The following is a 23,547-nucleotide window of genomic DNA, read 5'->3' as shown; positions in this document are numbered from 1 at the left end:
CTGAAGATATGGCAGTGTACCCTCTCTGGGGAAATTGATAAAATGTAATGTTCACATGAGAATTATTATTTTCAACCTCAGAAATATTTACCAAAAAATCAGGGACCATGACCTTCTGGACAAAAGGAAAACAGTCACCGCTCTGAAAGCTGGAGAGGACCGGGCCATTCTCCTAGGACTGGCTATGATGGTCTGTGCCATCATGATGTACTTTCTGCTAGGAATCACACTCCTTCGCTCATACATGCAAAGGTAATTTTCAGTGTTATCTGGAAACATCTGGTTAATTGGCTCCCTGTATGCTTCTTTTCTGACCATTTTTCCCTTTTCCCAAGACTCACATTCAACCGTTCTACCCAACAAGCCAAGACCAAAACCAAGATTCTAACCATCATAGGTAGGATCATCAGTCTAGAGCTGAAAGGGATTTTACAGGCCAAGTAGTCCAACCCCCTCATCTTAGAGATGAGGAAACTGAAGTGCAGGATGGTCAAGTCAATCAACAAGTATTTATTAAACACCTACTATGTTCCAGGTAGTTTTGTAGACACTAAGGATGTGAATGGGATAAATAAAACAAGAATTTACCCAACGTTACACACATGTAAACATCAGAGATTTACTCCTCTGGCTCTCAACTCTTCCTACTGTCTCCAGTTTTATATTTATCATATGATGGCTAGGTGGCACCACAGTACATAGAGCACCAAGCCTGGAGTCATGAAGACTCATCTTTGTGAGTTCAAATCCAGCCTCAGACACTTGCTAGTTTTATGACCCTAAGCAAGTAACTTAACCCTATTTGCCTCAGTTTCCTCATCTGTAGAATGAGCTGGAGAAAGAAATGGCTAACTACTCTGGTATTTCTGCAGAGAAAACCCCAAATGGGTTCGTGAAGAGTCAGGCACACAAAACTAAAACTAAATTGAACAGAAAGATGCATAATGGATAGGGAGTTTATCTTTGAGTCAGGAAGACCTGTGTTTAAGTTTTAACTCAGACAAACACTGGCTTTGGGATGCCAGATCTAGCTTCTCAATGCTGCAGATGATTCTCAAAGTCTACAAGCTGCAGAAAAGTTGCTCATTTGGATTGGTACAGGTTGTTGTCTGCACCAGAGGTCTCAAACATGCAGTCCACAACATTCCCAAGTGTATAAAACCAGATTAAAGTGTAATTTGGAAGTATTTGACAAAATACAGTAAAACACAGATAATACAAATATGTGGTTTTCTGAGTCAACATGTGGCTCACAGAGAAATTGTTATGTATGGTTTAGTGGCCCCCATTTCCAGATGAGTTTGACACCATTGTGCTACGCCAATAAAATTGTTGATCAGGACAAAAAAAATAGAAGCCCAAGGAAATATAGAAACTTTCTGTTGAAAGCTAGTTTCTAGCTATATACCTAGTTTTGCAAAGTGTGGTCATAGAATCCATTCATTCTATTGTCCATAAATTAAAGGGCTGGGCACCACAGCAAAACAAGCATGACTTGTTTAAGTCCCCTGGGAAATCATGACGATATTCAGTTGCCTACAAAAGTAAGATTCTCTCCTGTGAAAAATGGAGGTTTAATTTAGAAAGGGGAATATAGCTATTTTATAGCACCCATTATCCATGTAAATTAATACCTTCATTGTGGAAACAAAATCTAATTGAAACACAGCCATTTGCTGAAATTAAGGCATCATCTTTCACAGTTGCTAGGACTCCCCTAAAATCTGCTAATGCCTTTCAGCTACGTTCACTCTTCAAAAGCCTATATTTTAGGCTCAGGGTCATGTGCCTTACTCTGACCAAACTTCAAATCCACTGTGCCTACCCAGGACCCACCTAAGGCTCCCCACAGACACGTCAGCAAAGTCCCGTCATACCTCGTCACGTCTCACCCAGGGAAATCACAATTCCCTTAAACTGATGAGACACCCCTTCTTCTTCACCCTTTAAACAATTTTCTGGTTTTATCTTCCGGCAGGAAGAATCTGTTTCATTTCTCTTTGATTTTGACAAATTGGGTCTACTAACTACAGCACCCTACCACCCCTTTTCTACAAAGTCATACCCTTGGAAGGGCCAAGAGTGGGAATGGAGGGGCTGTACCAAAAAACTGCTCAACTTGGAGATAATAAGTGCCAGCAGCCCACAGTAATCAGTTTATACCTAGAAGCTGGAGATGGACTGCTCTTCTATTTCTTCCTAATTACAAATGCAGTCACTGATCATCAAGTTCAAAAACAATCTTTTTTTTTTTTTTAATAACCGTGACCAATCCAATTAGCAGCTAGGGAGAATTTACACTCTCCTTTGTTCTCATGTTGCAGAAAATAACTAATGGCAAAATTATTTAACCCTTCTATTTCTAGAGAAAGGCCTCTTCTCAATTGGAAATATATATATGATACTATATTACATATATAATGTGTGTACATATACACATATACATATATAGTATATTGTGTGTATACATATGTACTCATGTATACGTACATATTTATTAACTTTACATTTACTATACATATTTCTGTACTTGTCTCCCCCATCAGTTCATTGTTAGTAGGGATTTTTTCATTCTTATATCTCTTAGTGGGTGGCATAGTCCCTGGCACGGAGTAGGTGTTTAGTAAATATTTACTGGATCAATTGGGACAGCTAGGTGGTGCATTGGATAGAGCACCAGTGCAGGAGTCAGGAGGACCTGAGTTCAAATCTCACCTCAGACACTGGGCAAGTCACTTAAACCCAACTACCTTATCCTAGGTCACCTTCAGTCATCCTGATGAATATCTGGTCACTGGATTCAGACAGCTGTGGAAGAGAAGTGAGGCTGGTGACCTGCACAGCCCTCCCTCACTCACAACACAGTCAAGTGCAAGTCATGTCATTATTTTTCTGATGGCATGGTCTTCTTCGGCAACGAAGGATGAACACACACACACTGGATCAGTTGATTGACTTGCTGAAAATATACCATAATCTTGGGGGCTTTTTCAGAACTTTGGAAGTACTATCACTTATCCATGCAGCTAAGTATGTTTAAGGTAGAATTTGCATCTAGATTTTCCTAAGAGAATAAGGCAGCTAGATAGCTCAGTGGATAAAGTGCAGGGCCTAGAAGCAGTATAAACCTGGGTTCAAATCTGACCTCAGGCATGCACTAGCTGTGTGGCACTGAGCAAGCCACTTAACTCTGTCTGCCTAATCCACTGAAGGAGGAAATGGTAAACCACTCTAGTATGCTTGCAAAGACAACTCCCTACAGGGTCACAAAGAGTCAGACATAACTGAACAACAATTTCTTAAGAGACAGACAATGTGGTTTAATGCAGTGATATAAAAATCAAATAGAAATGAAACAGATTCTTCCTGTCACATACTGACTTAGAAAGCCACAAGATAACATTATCTACATCGTATTGTATTTTTATTCATGTTGTTAAACATTTCTGGATTATGTTTTAAGCTGGTTCAGCTGCACCAAGGAGTCACAGCCTTGTACCAGAGTTTGATGGATAAAGTGCTAGACTCAGAGTCAAGAAGGCTTAGATCCAAATTCTTTCTCTGATGTTTATGTCCTAAGTGAACACAAACAAGTCACATCTTCCCAAGGGGCTAGTTACTGCCTCTGTAAAATGAGGGGGTTGGAGTAGCTGGTTTCTACAGTCTCTCTGGCTCTAAATGTGGGAGTCTATGAACATTTGACTGTACAAGATGTGCTCCTGGCTCATTGGGGTTCTTGGACTTAAGCCTGGCACAGAAGGAGAGTCAGATTAGGGAGGAGATCAGACAAACAAGAACTAGACTGAGATGGGGAGACCTATGATTTCTCTCTCCAAATTATCTATAACCTATAATTCTGGGAAAGTATCCCATCATAGTGGGTGCAGAGCTGGATGTGCAGACAAAAAGACCTGGGTTAGAATTCTCTTCTAGCCCCTTACTCTGTCACCATGAACAAGTCATTGAATATCTCTCTCTCTCTCTCTCTCTCTCTCTCTCTCTCTCTCTCTCTCTCTCTCTCTCTCTCTCTCTCTCTCTCTCTCTCTCTCTCTCTCTCTCTCTTTCTCTCTCTCTCTCTCCTTTTCAGTGTATGGACAGAAGAGTCTCAATGCACACTGCTTAATGCTTCCATCACAGAAGCATTTAACTGCTCTTTTAATTGTGGTCCGGACTGTCGGAAGCACTCTCAGTATCCCTGCCTCCAGGTCTATGTTAACCTAACTTCTTCGGGGCAAAGGCTCTTACTTTATCACACAGAAGAAACAATGAAAATCAATTCTGAGGTAAGCACATAGCATGCATTTCTTCTCAGACTGACTTCATGGGGACAGCTATTCTCAGTGCTTTCTGAACTCCTGACTCTGAAAATGTCCCTCAGTTAGCATTCCAGGGCCAGAATTCACCCAGGAAGTCAACTCTCCTCCATTCACCAAGTTACATGTTATCTACATCTACATAAGGCTGGTTTCCTGTGTGAGAGGTATGGATGTCAGTTACTGGCTTATTTGGTTGCTACTTTACTGTTCATTCCCATTTGGAAATGAAAACACCATACTCCTAGTTATCACTCTCATGGAAAGAGTCTCTCCAAGGTCAGAGACCACAGCTGCACAGCAGAAGGAGGCAAAGATTACCCACCACCTAGTGAGCACAGGTCATGAAAGTGCTATCAGGTCCAGGTAATTTTTGTTTTTCTGCCATTGGCACCAATTCTTCATCTGATAGATAATTCTTTGGTTTGATCATGACAGCAATTAAACCATCAGTAATGATGAATAAGTACTATTATGTGTCAGGCACGTTCTTGAGTAGTCAGCCATTAGGGATAGACACAAAGAAATTAAATAATCCCTTCTTTCAAGAACCCTATGTTCTATTGCGATATATACGCACATAAACAGATATATACATATATATGCACACATTTACGTGTATGCATTTATGTGTGTATATCTATACATATACATACACATATATTCATGTGTGTGTATACATATAGAGTATCCCAAAAGTCATAGTGAAATTTTAAGCTATTAAAGCTTATAACTGCACTAAAGCTTTTGGGACATCTTCTATATAGACAATTATTTATTTGTCTAGATTATCTATAAATAATCTAGACAAGATTATTTAGCATGAAAAGCAATATCTCTAGAGCCTCTAATTTTTCCTTTGATCCTTTCCAGCTTTCCTGTACTAGAACTGGGGGAGTTAAGCACATGTTTTGAATGCTAATATCAAGTTTTCATTATAGAAACATCAATCACCTGATTACTTTTTCCTCAAGAATTATTCCCATTCAGACTAAGCGTGGAAAGATACTTTGAGTTCTTTCATCATCCACCCCTCGTATACCTGTATTTTTTTAAAGTATTTTATCTTTCCCAATTTCGTGTCAAGGCAATTTCTGGCATTCATTTTTACAAGATTTTGAGTTCCAAATTTTTCTCCCTCTCTCCTTTCCCTTCTTCCTAAAATGGTAGGTAATTTGATATAGATTACGCAAGTAAATTTCCATATTAGTCACAGTTGTGAAAGAAGAAATAAATCAAACTTTAAAAAAACACAAAAAAGAATAAATTAAACAAAAAGAATATGTTTCAGTTGGTATTCAGATTCCATCAGTTCTTTATATGGATGTGGAGAGCATTCCTTCATGAGTCTTTTGTATTTGTCTTGGATCACTGTGTTGCTGAGAACTGAGTCATTCAGAGTTGATCATCACACAGTGCTGCTGATACTCTGTACAACATTTTCCTGGTTCTGCTCATTTCACTTTGCATCAGTTCATACATGTCTTTCTAGATTTTTCTGAAATCTGCCTGTTCATCATTTCTTACTGCACAAGAGTATTCCATTACCTTCATATACCACAGCTTGTTCAGCCATTCCCCAATGGATGGGCATCTGCTCAATTTCCAGTATTTTGCCATGACAAAAAGGGGCTGCTTTTGTTACTTTTGTACATATAAGTCCTTTTCTCTTTTTCATGGTCTCTTTGGGATACAGATCTAGTGGTGGTATTGATGGATCAAAGGGTATGCATAGTTTGGTTGCCCTTTGGGCATAGTTCCAAATTCCTCTCCAACTAGCATACCTTAAAGAAAAGGTAAAGCCTCTGACCTGGCATGAAGAACATAGATTTAGAGCCTTGGAGGTCATACAACACAACCCTTTTATTTTACAAATGAGGAAACTGAACACAGAGGAAGGGAAATGACTTATTTAAGGTTACACCCAAGTAAGTACAAGACCAAGGCTTTGCACTCAGGTCTTCAGACCCCAAGCCTTCTATTCTTTCCACCATGCCATTCTTTCAACTCCTTCTCTAGAGATTTTCAAAACTAGAAGTGGACAATTATTATGGCTTATTTACAGGATTGTTGAGGTTAGACCTGTCCAGAATCAGAAATTATGACATAAATGATCCTAAAATTCCCTTTAGGCTTTCAATTAAGGAATGAGAGTCCCTTAGGCATCATACTGTGGTGGGCAGGGGGTAACCATTAGACCTGGAGTGAGAAAGACTTGAATCTGACACCTACTTACTACCTGCTTGACCCTGGGCAAGTCAACCTCTCAGTACCTCATTTTCCTCATCTGTAAAACAGAGAGGGTAATAATGCTTACAGTATCTACCTTCTTGATACAGGGAATCCTGGTAAAGAATTCCCCCTATCAGTGCTAATCCAGGACCTGCCTTGAGAGTTGCCTGAAACACTGAGAGATTAGGAGGCTTCCCCAGGGTCACACAGATATTCTGAATCCGAAGTGGGACTTGAACCCAGGTCTTCCTGAATCCAGGGTTTACTTCTATTCACTATGAAACTGATATTAACAGCATTATTGCAATTCTGTTCTTGAGGAAAGCATAGTACCTGGTACATAGTAAATACTGTATAAATGCTTTATTGTTGATTTATTTAAATCACTTGTAAATCTAAACTTTAAAGCACTATTGAAATATAATCTTATGTATGAATATATACTATATACATTTATCTTTCAGTCACAAAAATCAGTTCTCATTACCCTGATATACAAAACTTTCACCAAAACAGTATACAGAAATGATATTTACAAGGCCTAATGTGATCAGTCAAGAGGCTTATCAAGTTAATAATTTTGAATTAGCTACGTTGCATTTCTATTGTATGGTGGCAGAGATGAATGAACTGCTTGTAACTTTCCTGGGGAGTAATTAACACTTATGACTGGGATCAGTCCTGAGATCAGCCCCTGAACTCATTTCTTTATTTTTATTTTTCAACTTTGTCTTACTCTGAAATTGACAAACACCAACAAACATGAACGTTTCTACAAAGAAATATATTAAAAATAGATTACATATAAAACTTTGACTCCCAGTAGGAAGGGCTTGATTTTTCTACATTGGGCAAACACTATAGATGTTCACTGAACATGTGACCAAAAATAGGATTGGTTTCATCAGCCAAAGGCAGAGAAGGCTAAGCTGCATTTTAGTTGCAACAGCTCAGATAAATTATTGCCACCCTATCTGAGAACTCAACCTCCTGAATATTTCAGAAGCTGGTTTTTTGAAAATGTCTGCTCCAGATCCCCCTAATCTACAGGAAGCACAAGTCATGTTCAGTTGCCTCAAGGTTGTTTTATTAATAAATAAAAGTGAATACGGTCCCAGTTTTTTTTTTCCAAGATGTGGCTGCTTCTGCCATGAGCCCTCCAAACAAGGCTGATCCTATGGAATGAGTCAAATACCAGACTCTTCAAATGTTGATGAAATTGGGAAATTATTCATTCACTGAAAATTCATCAAGCATTTATTATGTGCCCACAATATGATGGTCACAGTGTTAAGAGCTGGGGTTACAAAGACAAAAGGGAAATGATCCCTCCCCGCTCAAGAAATCAACATTGTAATTGGGGGAGACAACTCAAAAAAGTTTATATTGAGCATATACGAAGTACTTTCTTCAGGTGGAGGGCATAGCAAGTAGAGAGATCAGGATAGACTCCCTGTTGGCAATGGTGCTTGAGAGCTCATGCCATTGGAATACCAGCCAAAGAAAGTGGGCACATTTAACCTAGAGAAGACCTAAGGAAAACGTGGTGGTTGTCTTCAAATATCTGGAGGGCTGTCACATGGAAGAGGGATGAGATTTTCTACTTCCATCCCAAAAGAATGAACCCAGTGTAACATATGGAAGTTACAGACGTCATTTAGAATTGATATCAGGAAGAAAATTCCTTAACAATGAGAGCTGTCCAAAAGTAGAATGAGCTGTCTTGAGAGTGGCTTCCAGCAGAGGTTGGATGTCCTCTCAGGCATGTTGTAGAGAGGCGGCATTTTCAGGAATGAGCTGTAGTAGCTGCTTCTGAGGCCCCTGCCAATTCTAGAGGTCTGTGATTCTGTTATGTAAACCTGAGAGAAACAGCTAAATGTCAGGTGTCACTGACTTTCCTTCTAGGCAAACTATGGGTGTTTTTGGATTCTTGCATCTTGTAAAGGTAAAGTTCTGTAGAATACCCGACAACAATATTTCTGAGCCTTCATATTTGAGTTAGTGCTAAATGACAATGCCATCAAGATCCAGACCAATGCTCAAGGTCTTCACTGTGTTGCTGGTGCCAATTTGGGGCAAATAAGGGAAATTTATAATTTATTTATTAAGCTCCTATTATGTACCAGGCACAGAGGATTTAGACTGGGGAGAAAATCTGGAGAACATCTAATACATCTTCATCATTTTAGAGCTAGGAAACTGAGGCCCAGAGAGGGATAGTCTCTTGCCTGTGGTCACACAGTTGTAAACGGCAGATTTGTTGATTGTGTGATTGTTTGGAAAGACTTCAGCTTTAAGAGCTAGTGATTCTACCACTGCACTCTAGCTGCCCAGTTATTTTCCAAAATGCTGTGCACTGGCTCAATCCTTTATCCATCTCTTCACTTTTCTCTGCGGTTGAAACTCTTCTCATTGGAAATTTGATTTTATGGAGAAATGTGGCAGATGGGCAGGGGCAGAAAGCCCAGATGGGAATTGCCACTGTCAAGTCTTACAAACCTCTCCTTAATGGTCTGAGTGACTCCACACCCCAGAGAGTGGAAGTCGAAAATAATTGGACTTTTCTCCACATTCCTTTTAACCATAGTTGTCATTTCTTTCTGCAGAGTTGAATTTCCGAGATCCCAAATATCAAAACAATAGAATTCGGGCATGTCATGCTGCATTTAAACCTGACACCCCTGAGGAGGATCCAGCACTTTTCTTTTCAGAGGGTCGCCAGACCATGGCCTTAAAAAGCTCAGCTGACAAAGATGAGCAAAAGATGGGGTCTGAACAAGCTGCCAGGAGAACCTTCCATCAGCTCCTCAACACACACCAAAGATCTCTAGCCCTGATCAATCTTCCTTTGTTACCATGATCAAGGATAATTTGTTTCCATTTTGACTAGGTAGCAGCCCATGTGACAGCAGGGCATTATGGCTTCAGAGGAAGAAAGACTTACTGTAAGCCCCACTTCTGACAGAAACCTGCTACATGACCATGGGCAACTCATGAACTTCTCACTGCCCACCTAGGTTTCCATTGGAGTAGCTGATTTGCATTGGTAGAGGGGTGTCTACACCAGGAAATCCCTATTCTAATGAAATCATACAGCTTGAGCTTTAAAAAAAATCATTCCCTTAAAATAGTCACATTCCTAAAAGTTATAAAAGAGTAGCATGAAGTTGAAAGGAGGTGATTTTACTGAAATGTGTAATACATAGCTGTCAACTTTTGAGTTAAGTCAACAGGACGCAAATGGGCCAATCACAATGTTGTCACTTCAAAGGCACAAGGATAATTTTCTTTCATTTTTGTTCCTTGCCCCATGTACCTTTTCTCTTTAGCTCTTAAAGCTAAAGTCTTTCCAAACAATCACACAGTCAACAAACATTTCTTAAGCATCTTTTCCAAGTCAGGCACTGAACTGGACATCAGGGGTACAAAAACAAAAAATAAAATTGCCCCAACTTCAAGGAAATCAGTCAATTGGGGCAGAAAATATCTACATTTATAAAGAAATATAGAAAAATGTACATACATTCATACATATGTGTGTAAAGGAAATGGCAAATCACTTCAGCATCGTTTGCCAAGAAAACCCCAACTGGGATCATGACACAACTGAAACAACTAGACAACATTATAAGTAAGAATAACACACACACGTATATACATACATAAAGACATATATGTTTGTGTGTGTACATACACATAGTAATTTTAGGGCATAGGGCATAGGGCTCAGGTCTAATTTAAAACATTTTGTTAACAAGAGGTCTTCCAAAGAGCACACTGGAAGGGCAGAGAAGAGAGAGATAGAGGGATCCCAGAGAGATAGGGTTGACATGGGTGAGTTTGAAGCAGAAAGGAATGGTGGTCAGAGAAGAGAGTTCCAGCCCAGGGCATCTTAGAAGGGAGAACCACAGAGATTCCAACTGGAATCAGACACGGCAGTAAATTGGCACACCCTTCAATAACAATGGTTAATTTGATTTTCCCAGCTCCATAGCTTACAGCCTGTGTGACCTTGGGCAAATCACTTAACTATCTGGGTCACAATTTCCTTGTGTTTAAAATGAGGGCACTGAACTGGAGGACCTCTAAGGACCCATCTGGCTCTAATCAATTCCTGAGCAAGAGATAGATATAGGGCAGGTTTCCAGCATGTAGGAAATAAGCACTCTGAGAAGGAGACCAAAGAACCTCCAAAGTCTGACTTCTAAACTTCACATACTCAAAGTTGAAGTACTTACAAAAGGGTGACTGAGAGCATCTGGAAGCCATATCTTTTGAGAATATGCCAGTTGTAAGGAGACATCTTCTCAGCCACTCCTCTATCAAGCTAGTACCAAGAATGATGTATCCATCCAGGAAATGAAAATGAGGGTCAGCTGGCAAGAGGAAGCATGTGTCCTATCTCTGGTAGCCAAACAGGTACCAACATGGCAGCAAACCTCTAGGCTAGAAACCATTAAATGGTTTGGGGTACACTTCCTCAGTCCTGGTACTCTCTCTTCCACTCTGCTACTCCTGGTCCCAGGTACAAAGAAAGGAGAGGAGAGGGAGGAAAAAACCAGGGATTCTAGACACTCACAATCTTCCAAACCTGCTGGAAACATCAGATCAACTGTTATCTAATTGCGAGTTGGTATAATCAGCCACAGAAAATTAACATCCTTACATCTGCCTAGTTCAGACAATTGCAGGTGTTTGAGCATCCCTGGGTACCAAAGTGCTTTCATCTCCTGATGCCATTCCTTTGGTTTTGCTCCCTTTTTTAATACCTCAGCACACCAGAATGCTGTAATAAATGTGAAAATGTGTAAGCAAACAGAGCAAGGATGGGGCGTACTTTGGAGAGGGATGCGTAAGGAAGCTGGCAGGACAGTTAGTGCGTACTTGGGGTAGGATATTGCTTCCCTTTGCTCTGCCAAGCATTTCAAGCAGCACTGCTTGGCAAATAGTAAAAACTGAAAGGAGACACCAAATAACTTTAAAAAGCAAGTTCAAAGCAGGAAAAATGCTGATAGGATGCTGAAAGTTAGGAGAGGTGAAAGAAAATGAGACTCTTATGGACTCAAAGACTGTCTAGCCATCACTCAAACCAATAGAACACAAAGTTCTCTTCTCCAAATCATCCCTTCCCTCCTGAAGTAAACAGTCTGGGGGAGTTTTCTGCAAAATTCACCCCTCCATGGGTCTTTTTAGAGAGAAAACAGGAAAGAGTACTTAGAGGTGGGACAGCTGGGGTTTTGCCTGAGAGCACCAAATTGTAGAGGGCACACACAGTACCGCCACCAGCACACTTCCTCTCTCTGGCAACCAAACAGGTACCACCATGGCAGCAAACCTCTAGGCTAGAAACCATTAAATGGTTTGGGGTACACTTCCTCAGCCCTGGTACTCTCTCTCTCACTCTGCCATTCCTGGTCCCAGGTACAGGTTCCTGTATTTCTCTGCATTCCATACTTCCAAGGATGAGTTTGCATCACATTGTCACCTCTACCCACAGCTTCCCAGGGATGCTGCCTAATTTGTTAGTGAGAGGCTATGGAAAGAGTACTAGATTTTGAAGTCAGATGACCTGGGTTCAAATCCAGGCTCTACTGCTTGTGATGACTATAAGTGAGTCACCCTTTCTGTAAAATGTTTCTTTGTGTGTAGAATGAGAAGATTTAACTAGATGAGCTCTCAAGTCCCTTCCAGCTCAAAATCTATTCTGTTTACCTTGCTACTATAAGGAAGGAGAGTAAATTGTTAACTGGGGATCATTCAACCAAAATTCCCATGCAGCTGGTGGTACAGTTGAGAGAGAGTTGAAAATGGAGTCAGGAAACTCTGAGTTCAAATCTAACCTCAGGCACTTGCTAGCTTTGTGACCCTGGCCAAGTCATCCAACCACTGTTTGCCTTAGTTTCCTCCAGTGTGAAATGAGGATGATGATAGCACCTATTCATAGGGTCTAGGAAATAATATTTTTAAAAGCACTTAGCCAACACAGTGCCTGGCACATAGTAGATGCTTAATAAATGTTTGTTCTCTCTCCACCCCTTTATATCAATGTAACCATAACTCTTTTCAGTTTACAAAGTACTTCCCTCAGAAGTAGGAAATGCAAAACTTATGATCTCCTTTCACAGATGAAAAATTGAAACCCAGAGAGATTAAGTGACTTGTCAGTAAGTAACAGTCAGGATTCAAACTCAGACCCTCTTACTATAATTCAGATATACTTTTCACCATACTATGAAGTCTTTCTTATTAAGAACTCTATGAACATAGTTTTTTAAGGCTTGCAATGTGCTTTATATACAATATCTCATTCGATCTTGAGGACAAGTATTATTCTCCCCTTTTTACAGATGAGGAAATTGAGGCTCAGGTAGAATAGTGATATGGTCAGTCACACAGCTCATAAATGACTAAGGCAAGAATCCAATGGAGATCTTCCTGTCTCCAAATCCAGGACTCTAGGCACTAGACCAAACCTCTTGTTATTCAGTCACTTCTGTTGTGCCCAACTTTCTGTCAGGGTCCTCTTGGCAAAGATATCGGAGTAGTCGGACATTTCCTTCTCCAGCTCATTTTACAGATGAGAAAACTGAGGCAAATAGGGTGAAGTGACTTACCTAGGATCACATGGCTAGCCAGTATCTGAGGTCAGATTTGAACTCACGAAGATGAATCTTCCTGATTCCAAGCCCAGTTGACCTTACAGTAAAACAAATGGAATTTCCCTGCCTCCAGAAAGCACACCCCATTCTATCCCCACCAAATCACAACAGGCAATTTCTCAAAGTCTCTAAGTAAATAGGATTCTGGGTGGCTGAGTCAACATGGAAGATATCCGAAGTAGAACCAACTTCAGCCAGTTAGAAGGTGAAAGGGTAGGGATCTGATTGCTGGGATAAGAGGGTACTGTGACAGCCAAAATTGCTCAGGAAATCTCAGGTGGCATTGAAGGACACAGTGTATAGGACTAGAGAGGGGATGGTCTTATTGTCCCCTGCCCTGGGCAGGCCATATTGTCTTTCATTCTGGATGTTACAGGACTCCAATTCTGGACATGTAATACTCCATAATAATGAATAATAATACAGAATATTAATAAATAAGTTACAGTATATAATATCAATGCTAGCTAGCATTTATACAGTACTTAAAGGTTAGGAAAGTAACACAGGTTACCTCATTTGATCCTTACAACAACCACTTTGAGGTAGGCGCTATTAGCATCCCTATTTTACAGATGAAGAAGCTGAGGCAGACAGAGGTGAAGTGAGTTGCCCGGCATCACACAGCTACTAAATGTCTGAGGCAGGATTCAACCTCAAGTCTCCCTGACTGCAATACTTCATCACTGCTCCACCCACTAGCAAACTATTTTTTTAAAAATTTTATTAGAAGAGGGTGACAATAAAAGAACCACTTTTAATGAAGCTGCATTTTCTTTTTAACTCTGGAGATCTTTTGATGACACAGAACTCCACGGCAAGGGAGGTTATTCTTATAAGCTCTCCTGGCCCAAGAATGGAAAAGGCCTCATGGATTTGTTATCTAAGTTGGCAGTAATGGTTTGACCTTTCCTAAACACAACCAATTAGATTTTTTTGTTAATTTCCTTGAATAATAATCATTCCTCTGTGTTGCTACCAGGACAGACAAGATTAAAAAAGGTAACTCCAAACTTCCCCAGAGGCCACTTATGTCCCATCTGTCCCCAAAAAGGAGCTAACTGGCCCGAGTCCAAACAGTGCAGAAGGAAAGACAATGTTTGTCTCTGCCAAGATGACCAAGTAGTCAAAGGCTAGTTTTTAACCATAAGTTATTAACTCCTTGTAGCGTAAGCTCCTTGAGGACAGGAAGTGTTTTCCATTTTGTCTCCTTATCTCCAGTGCCTTATCATGGAGCCTGGCACGTGGCAGCCATTTAATAGAAGCTTTTTTAAATTAAAGGTGAATAGAACTAAATTCCCAGAGAAACTAGGCCCTCACAGAAGTCCTTTCAGGCCCCCAGCAGTGCTCAAGATAGCTCAGCCTCCTGGCTACTGATGCACTTATATCCTTAGATAATTAACGTACATTATGTTAGGATCTCCTTGAGAGGTGGGGCTGTGTTTTGCCTTTGTTTGTTTGTTTTACCCAGAACTTAGCAAAGAGTCTGACACATAATTCAGTCGGTCAGTTTTTCAGTCATGTCCAACTCATTGTGACCCCATTTGGGGTTTTCTTGGCAAAGGTTTGCCATTTCCTTCTCCGGATCATTTTACAGATGAGAAAACTGAGGTAAACAGGTCGAGTGACTTGCCCAGAGTCACACAGCTAGTAAGTGTCTGAGGCCAGATTTGAACTCAGTAAAATGAGTCTGCCTGTCTCTAGATTTGGTACTCTCTCCACTGTACCACCTAACCGTCCCCTGGCACTCAGTAGGCATTTAATAAGTGTTTGCTTTCTAACTGTTAAGGTATTGATCAAGCCACATTAAGATAGAATGCACTTCACGAAATGTGGTTCCACTGATCAAAAGCAAAGTGCACAGCATTCCTTCTGGACCAATGAAGGCGAGATTCTCTTGGTAACACTGGTAAAGGTCATGCCCCTTCATGGCACCACACTCCCTGGATCCCACCAGGAAAGTCAGTGGAAAGGGCAAGGCAAAACCAGGCCATTTTTCCTTCCAGGCAGCATGGCATAGTGCATACAGAACTGGCCTTGAAGTCTGGGATGTCAGGGTTCCAGTCCTGCTATTCTCTAGGATCATAGGTGGAAAATCCAGTGCTAGCATACTTTGGCAGAGTTTCCTCTCAAGTACCCTTGTATACCAATAAAATGATGTATTCTAACCACAAAGAAAAAACCCATCTCTTTTATCCTTAGGCCCACAAAGTCTAGGACAGAATTAACCCCGGTCCATGCTAAGGCCATAAGAACTTCATTCCTAACCCACAGGCTCACCTCACCTCTGGATGATTGGTTCAAAGAAAGAAAAGAAAAAAGGTTTGCATGTGTAGACTAGGCAGGGGGTTGGAAGGGGAGGACATTAAGGAACACACAAGTAAAAAATAATATTTTTTCCTGAGAAAAACATAAGATACTCAATTAACCTCCTTTTAAAATTAAGAAACAAAAACATGAGGTTTGATTCAGTAAATATAGTAAATATTGTTTCCACCTGCTAAAAGTATGAGTGTTGAACGTCTTCCTAACTGAAGTAGAGCAGGGGGAACACTATCCCTTACATTCAAAATAATGATGTTCCACATTATGACCAGTTGTTAAGGGAAAGACAATGGCAGAAAAAGGCAGAGGGGCAAGGTAAAGGGAGACAAACTAAGAGAGGAGGAGAAAGTCAGAAAGTGAAAGAGTCAAAAGAGGGGAGAGAAAAGGAAGACATAAGAAGGAGAGGGAGAAAAAGAGGGAAAGAGAGAGGAAATAGATAAAGAAAGGGGAGGGAGAGAGAGAAGGAAGGAGAGAGTGACGGGAGAGGATGGGAGGGGTAGACAGAGAGCTAGAGGGTGGGAGATGAAAGGGAAGGGAGGGGGAGAGAGGGAGGAAGAAAGAGAGAGAAAGGAAGGGGATGAGAGATGACAGAAAGAGGGAAGGAAGAGAGAGGAAGAGAGAAAGGGAAAGGAAGAGAAAGATTGGGAGATGACGGGGAAGAAGAGAGAGGGAGAAGAGAAACAAAAAGAGAGACCTCTCAGGCATGTCAGTGGAGTTAAACAGTGCCTACCTTGCCCTGCTGCTCATATGGACCACACTCCCGGCGACTTAGCGTGGAAGCTAAAAAGCTCATTGACCACTCTCCACAGGTCTTGGGAATACTCTAACTTTCACCAGGGAGTGCCCACTGTAAATGGCATACCTGGAGTAGCCCACCAGAGGGAGATTAGACTTACTTTCTAAAAGCGATACTACAAATAAATTACCATCACCCCAAACGCTAAATGAAAGCCAATTCAGAACCAAAGTTACTCTTCCCCTGAAACAGTCAAAACAACCAGTCAAATGGTCTGATTTTTGCCTTTAAATTTGGTTGCTTTGGGCATTTTAGGATCACAGAACTAGAAGAGACCACAGAGGTCATGCAGTCCAACCGCTTCATTTTACAAGTGAGGAAACTGAGCCCAGTGAGGTTGACTGATGTACTGACATCACGCAGACAGTAACAGAACAAAGTTTCAAGCCCAGGGCCCCTCACTACCAGTCCAGTATCTTTCCATCCTGCCTCTCATCCCAGCCATTGTCCTTGGCCAGTAGTACAGTGGAAGGAGAATTAAAACCCCCAAAAATGGAGTTCTAGACCTGTATGTAGCACCAACTTGCTGTGTGATCTTGGACAAGTTAAATCCCTTCCCATCTCTGATCCTCTTTCTGCTTACTTGTCAAACAAGAGGTTTGGACACCATCATGTCAAAGATGTTCCCCAGCACCATGATTCCCTAATCACCCAGTGAGGACTAGACTCTTAGTGGGAAAAGGCATTAATATGGAGAGTCATGTGAATTAAATCAATATCCAGAAAGTAGACCTATTATATGACACACATTTTTTTACCTGAAATCTTCAGCATTTTAGAATGGAATTATCTCCTGGAAATTCTAACAATACAGATGCTCGTGTCAATGAATGAATCGGACACCGGTGTTACTTTATAATAGGTGACATTTAAATAGCACTTTACACATAGTATCTGATACAATCTTCACAATAAGCCTGTGAAGACAAGTATAATTGCATCCATTCCACATGTAAGCCAGAGTCCAGGACCACCTAAGTTCTGGTCTCACATGAATTGGGTTCAATGTGAAGGAAATAACCTGAAGGGCCAAGAGTCTTTGGTGTATTGTGGCCCCTGCAGAGAATGTGCTCAGTGAAATTCTGCATACTCTTGTGTCTAGTTTCCACACGTGTCGGTAATAGGATCCCCAGCTGCTAGAAAAACATTCAAGGTAACAAATGCATATAGGGAGGGGAGGGTCTTTAATTTGCCCCACAGAAAATGTAGAATGTGCACATTATTCTCAAGAGACAACAAAGAGAAACTGAAAACACTGAAAGCACTTTTAGTCATCCATAATCTCTCCTTGGAAAGGAAGTAAACTTGGGGTGTCAAGATAACACATTAAGATTTTGCTGGGCTCTTTCATAAAATCTTATACAGACTCCCCCGGGCTTTTAGTACCATCCTATGGTTTAGACTCCACCTAAAAGACAAGCAGTATTTGGGAATGTTGGACAGGCACTCCTCTTTCTATCAGACTTCCGCTAAAACTGAAAAACTCCCAATAACAGCAAGGATCAAAGTACAAGTCTTCTTTCACCTTTGTTTATCCAAACAAGTGGCCCAAGAGTCCAGAAGGAACAGAGAGAGACAAGAATCTTTCCCTCCCTCCACCCAAACTGCCCAGATGCCTATGAGTACACCAAGGATCCAGGAGTAGGTGTCAGAAAACCAAAGACTTTCCTCTCCCCCTCCCAGCACCAACTGCCGAGTTCCCATCAGGGATGGAACACCATTCCTCAGCTGGATGCTGATTTTCTCCTCCCCACTCCCTCACCCTACTGGAGCTAAAGATGACTCAGAGCCCCACTCTATTCCACCTCCCCTTGTGACCACTACTCTTTTTCCACCATCCCTTGTGGAGAGAGGATATGGCCATCCAGAGATCTCCAAGACCTAGTAGGTCTCATCACCTGCACTGAAGTTGTGTGGAGTTATCTCCCCTGTTTTGAAGGATAATTGCTTCAGAACAGCAGTGGTCTCACTTTTCTATTTGTATCCCTAGAACTTAGCCATGTGCTAGGCACCTGGTAGGTATAGGATTTGTGATTTCACCCATGTAGGAAATTTCTGGATGGAGACTTTCCCTAAAAAAGGCAGGTTGACTTCTTCTCTGAAACTTGGGAGTCTTACAGAGTTGAGTAGAGCACTCAGAGGTTAAGTGATTTGCCCAGAGTCACACAGTATGCTGAAGATGCAGGAACCTGCCTCTACAGTGACCATGTCACAACTTAATGCATGATTTTCCACTCTCTTTCTGTGTTCTAGTCTTAAGTCCCTTCCTGCTCCATCCTACCAAATTATCTAAGGGCAGCTCTAGTCACTGGAAACCCATCAGGAGTTGTCATTGCCTTCTTAACAATGGCTACATCCATACTTTATAGGAAGAGGGGCTCATCACATGTTCTAAACACTGTCCTGAAAGAACTCATCAAAGAAACCTCCTTGTTCAAACTCTTCCTCTCATTACATAGAGATGAAGAATGTAAGGTTCAGAGAAATTCATTTATACATTCAACAAACATTTATTAAGTTCCCACTATGTATAGGTGTAAAGCCAATCATGGCGGCACACTTGGGGACTGCTGCTGTGAATGATTTCAAGGGTCTAATCGCATAGTATAATGAATTCTTTATTCAGAAACAAACTAAACATTGCTCAGTAAAGTAAAGCATAACATTAATAATAACATCCTTAAGTAAAACATGTCATCTAATACATACATCTCATAACAATAGCAACATCTTTAATCAATACCAAGTATCTAAGTAAAGTCCTTTTTCAAAATACCACGCTATCCACCCCCTAGGTCACAGTAAGAACAATCTTCTTAATCAATACACAGTGCCCAAGTAAAGTCCTCTCTCATCATGACTCAAGGCTGACTTCCAAATCCCATGGCTCCTCCTCTGTGGGCTCCTCTTCAGAGGCCAACCACTCCCAGCTCTTGCTTGGGTTCACACACAAGCAGCTCTCTGCTCCTGCTCCTTGTCTCAGCTCATGGGGACTGTTCCACTCCAAATTCTTCCCTGTTTCTAGGAAAACAAAACTTAACTGTGCTATAACAATATTTATACACATTACCAGTGCCATCATCTCAATTAACTCATAAAGACCAAAGACAGGGCTTCTGTCTGAGAAATCAACACAGATCAACAGTCAGGGCTTCTGTCTGAGAAATCAACACAGATCAACAGTCAGGGCTTATGTCTGAGAAATCAACACAGACCAACAGACAAAGTTTCTGTCTGAGAAGTTAACACAGACCAACAGAGCACTGACATCACAAACATTCTTTCTGTTAGGCCTCCCCACAAGCAAGTTCTCCTAGCCCTCTCACAGTGGCTTCTCTCCCAGCTGTGCTTCTGACTGCTCTCTCTACAATACATATTCTGTTTCTAATCAAAGACTCTTGATTGATTCAATCAAAGGCAAGACTCAATCAAAGGCACTTGATTGGCTAAAACTCAAACAGCAAAAGATTTGCTTTGCTTGCTGTTACAATAGGGCACTGAAACATATGCTGGGAATACAAAGAAAAAATCCAGTCCTTACCCTCAACAAGCTTACATTATACTGGAGAGATACAAGTATATATACCAATATGAAAATATAAAATAATAATAATAGCTAACATCCCTATAGTGCATGCTACATACCAGGTACTGTGCTAAACACTTTGCAATTATTAATATCTCATTTGATACTCATAAGAGCCTACAACGTAGGTGCTGTCATTATGCCCATTTTACAGATGAGGAAATTGAGGCAAACGAGTTGATTTGCTCAGGATCATACAGCCAGCAAGCATCACATTTGATTTCTGTTCTTCCTGACTACAGGCCCAGCATTCTATTCACTTCACCTAGGGGTGTGTGGGTCTGTGATGCGTATAATATAAATATAGATAGCTGATGGATGGACGGACAGACAGACAGACAGATAGATAGATAGATAGATAGATAGATAGATAGATAGATAGATAGATAGACAGACAGACATACACATTTGTAAATAAGAAGAATTTTCAGGGAGCAAAGGAAGACAGGGGTTGAAGCTCTAGCAACTGAAGAAGATCCCAAAGGGTCTCTTGTCGATATTAGCATTTGAAAAGAGCCCTTAAGAGAATTAGAACTTCCAAGAAGCTGAGGAAAGAAGGGAAAGCATGTGCATAGAAACGAATGTTTCTGAAGAGGAACAGCGAGTAAAGCAAGTTGACTATAATGTATGCTGGGAATAACGTGGAACCAAACTGGAAATTCACAAGTTAGAATGTTAAAGATTTCAAATTCCAAACAGAATAGTTTGGATTTTTATCCTGAACTTAGAGGGATTTGCAAATTTCCTGTAGGAGAGGACATCGTCATACCTTAAGTTTAGCATCTTGTCCATATCTCATGGAAGCAAGTCTTGAACTCAGGCTCTCCTGAAGCCCAATGCTTCCAATTCTAAATCTGTGGTCGTATAATCAGGCATGAGGGTGGAGGGAGGGAATAATGCCTTCCAATAAGTTTCCCTCCGTCTCTCTACAGTGTTCTTACATACCCAAGTGTGGCAAGAACTTCGAAGAGTCCCTGTCCGTGGTGAATGTGGTGATGGAGAATTTCAGGAAGTACCAACGTTTCTCCTGCTTCTCAGATCCATCTGGCATCCAAAAGAATGTCATCCTAACCAAACTCTACAGCTACAACGTGCTGTTCCACTCCCTCTTTTGGCCCACGTGCATGATGAGTGGGGGAGTGGCCATTGTGGCCATGGTGAAACTGACGCAGTACCTCTCCTTGCTCTGCGAACGTATCCAGCGAATCCACAGATAGAGACCAGGATGGACAAGATTTTTCTTTAACGTGAAAATACTGGTTTCTCTCATTCTTCACCAAAGAACCTTAAGTTTGTAACGTGTTGTCTATTATGAGTTTCTTAATTGATTCCGATGCATAGAGCAATAACGCAGCTGCTGTTGGAGATGCAAATATGATGTTTCTATTGTGTAGAAGATGGGGTGGAGGATCCCCACAGTTTGGTGTTGGTTTTTTCATGCTCTTGGTTCGTTCGTTTGTTTGTTTGTTTTCCTGGTGACGCTAGGACTTCCTTCTCCCCTTCCTCTGAGATATGACCCAGTGAATCGTTTGTCAAGCTTTTGTCAATGAACGTGGTGTGGTGTATTCTGTATTCGGAGTCATCTCTCTCAGAGACATCTCTGCAATGTATTTTGTCATTCATTGTTTACCAAAGCTGCAGCCAAAAACAAAAAAAAATTCCTTTTCTTTTTCTCCAAACTGAACCCTCTAGCAAGAAATGGGACCAGGATACCTTCCACCAGGGTATTCATCATTTTCCTTGTATTGCTACCATATCACTGTAAAGATGAAATAAAAATGTTCACCTATTTTTTTTATTATTTTTTACTCACAACAACGTTAGCTTTCTAACAGGATTGAAAATGGAAGAAGCTCTGTTCTCACTAGTCATATTATTGTAACCACTAACTGTCTTTTAGGGAGAAGAACAATATCTTTGATCCCCAGTCTTAGATCTGCTAAGAGGAGAGGGGATGATACCAACAAAGAGATGCCTGTTCTAAGATTTGAGTAGATGGTGACAGCCACCCATAGTTCCATAAGGCTTGACTTGAGTGCACCCGTATTGGTACAGGAAGTCTCCCTTCCCAGTAATTGTTAACATCTCTCAATGGAGTGTTCCACAGCATACAGGGGTGGGGAACCTGTGGCCTCAAGACCACATGTGACCTGCTAGGTCCTCAAGTGTGACCCTTTGACCGAATCCAGACTTTACTGTTAGGTCCTCAAAAATCAAAAGGCTGCACCTGAGGACCTATCAGGCCCAGTGCGGCCTCAAGGCCTCAGGTTTCCCACCCCTGGACACCATTCTGGACATTAAGATCCTGTTTAGTTAGCAAAGCTTATCAGAATGCTTTCTTAAAGAGGACTAGACAGTAGATGTGTTAGGAAGAGATGGTGAAAGATTTATAGGCAGGCAAAAGAATGTTATGTCTCAGTTTTCTCTGTGGGAATCTTAAAGCAATGTGCTCAGAATGTTTCTCTCCTCTACATATTTTATTTTTCTATTTACAATCCCTTCCTTTTGTTATATTTTATAAGCAGTCTAGACCTTTTTTCTTAACTGACACTTGAACTGAATAACAGATTTGAGATTGTTTCTATTAGCGCCTTGATTAACTACTGTGTTCTGGAAAATCAACAAGAAATTGATTCTAAATGTCCTGCTTTTTCCCCCCAAGCCTCAACAACCAGAGGGAAAATACCATCTTCAATCAGTGTCATCCATATTTAAGTACTTTTTTGTAATATAGTATTGAAAACTTTTTAGCTAATACAAGATTTTACAAATCATACTTGTGGAGTGAACAGTAAAATTAATCTGATGAGGTGGAAATTAATCTTCAATCTTGTAATCCATAGTTTGACTTTTCTTAAGCAAATAAATTCCTGGGGTGTAATCAAGGCTCCGATGTGTAATTAAAAATAAAAAGAAAATAGTCCATTAAAGCTGCCAGGTTTGAATAGCTGTTGTGTTCTGAGTTAGCAAATAAATTTTTAGCCACCAAAAAGTCCAAGAAGCTATGGATTTTTAATGGTCAATTAATAAAAGTCTTTTTAACACATACACATGCCAGAGTCATAACTAGGAAATTTGAGACCAAAGGTAGGTACCAAAAAAAGAGTGCCTAGGGCTGGAATCATGAAGCACACCTCCAGCTGACTAAGGCATGGGGTGAGGAGATGTACTAGGACACCAACACAAGGTCACTGGTGAGGGAAGGCTGGAGGAGGGGAGAACAGAGAAGAGAGGAAGAGAAACTTACTGCAGGTCCCAACTCGTCATTTCCTATTTTATCTAGTATTCTTAAAACTACTTAGTAAACTCTAGTGTTACTCCATTGCTAAAGGATTAAGCGTACATAAAGAACCCCCTAAATTTGTCACCCTGGGTAATGTTCCAGTTGTTCTACCCTAGTTTGGGCTGTGGTCTGGGCATGCACACATACACACACACACAACTGTGAATAGTTGGGAAATCAGGTTGAAATGTTTATATCACACAGAAAAGACAATGTAGCGACAACAGATGAAAAATCTTCGACTCTAAAGCAGCTAGGGGAGCTCAGAAGAATACTTCTGAAGCTGTCTCAAGTACCAGCTGTACTCTCCTACAAGTGGGCCAGGAGTGAGTAAGATGCTGGTGATACCGAAG

At 40.9% G+C, this 23,547-nt stretch overlaps 1 protein-coding gene across 1 annotated transcript in view; it reads left to right on the top strand.

The window, feature by feature from the left end:
• KCNMB2 (potassium calcium-activated channel subfamily M regulatory beta subunit 2) overlaps positions 1-22,685 on the top strand; it is a 284,412-nt gene extending 261,727 nt beyond the window's left edge. The window contains exons 3-5 of the mRNA XM_072618438.1: positions 82-252; positions 4,088-4,283; positions 20,844-22,685. Of these exons, the coding sequence (XP_072474539.1) occupies positions 82-252; positions 4,088-4,283; positions 20,844-21,128 (652 nt within the window). The 3' untranslated portion in view covers positions 21,129-22,685. The remainder of the gene's footprint in view (positions 1-81; positions 253-4,087; positions 4,284-20,843) is intronic.
• Positions 22,686-23,547: the final 862 nt, after the last annotated feature.

This window comes from Notamacropus eugenii, chromosome 6, assembly GCF_028372415.1.
Source record: "Notamacropus eugenii isolate mMacEug1 chromosome 6, mMacEug1.pri_v2, whole genome shotgun sequence".
NCBI classification, from domain to species: domain Eukaryota; kingdom Metazoa; phylum Chordata; class Mammalia; order Diprotodontia; family Macropodidae; genus Notamacropus; species Notamacropus eugenii.
Note: the sequence above shows the minus strand (reverse complement) of the source record. Positions and strands in the feature narration are given on the sequence as shown.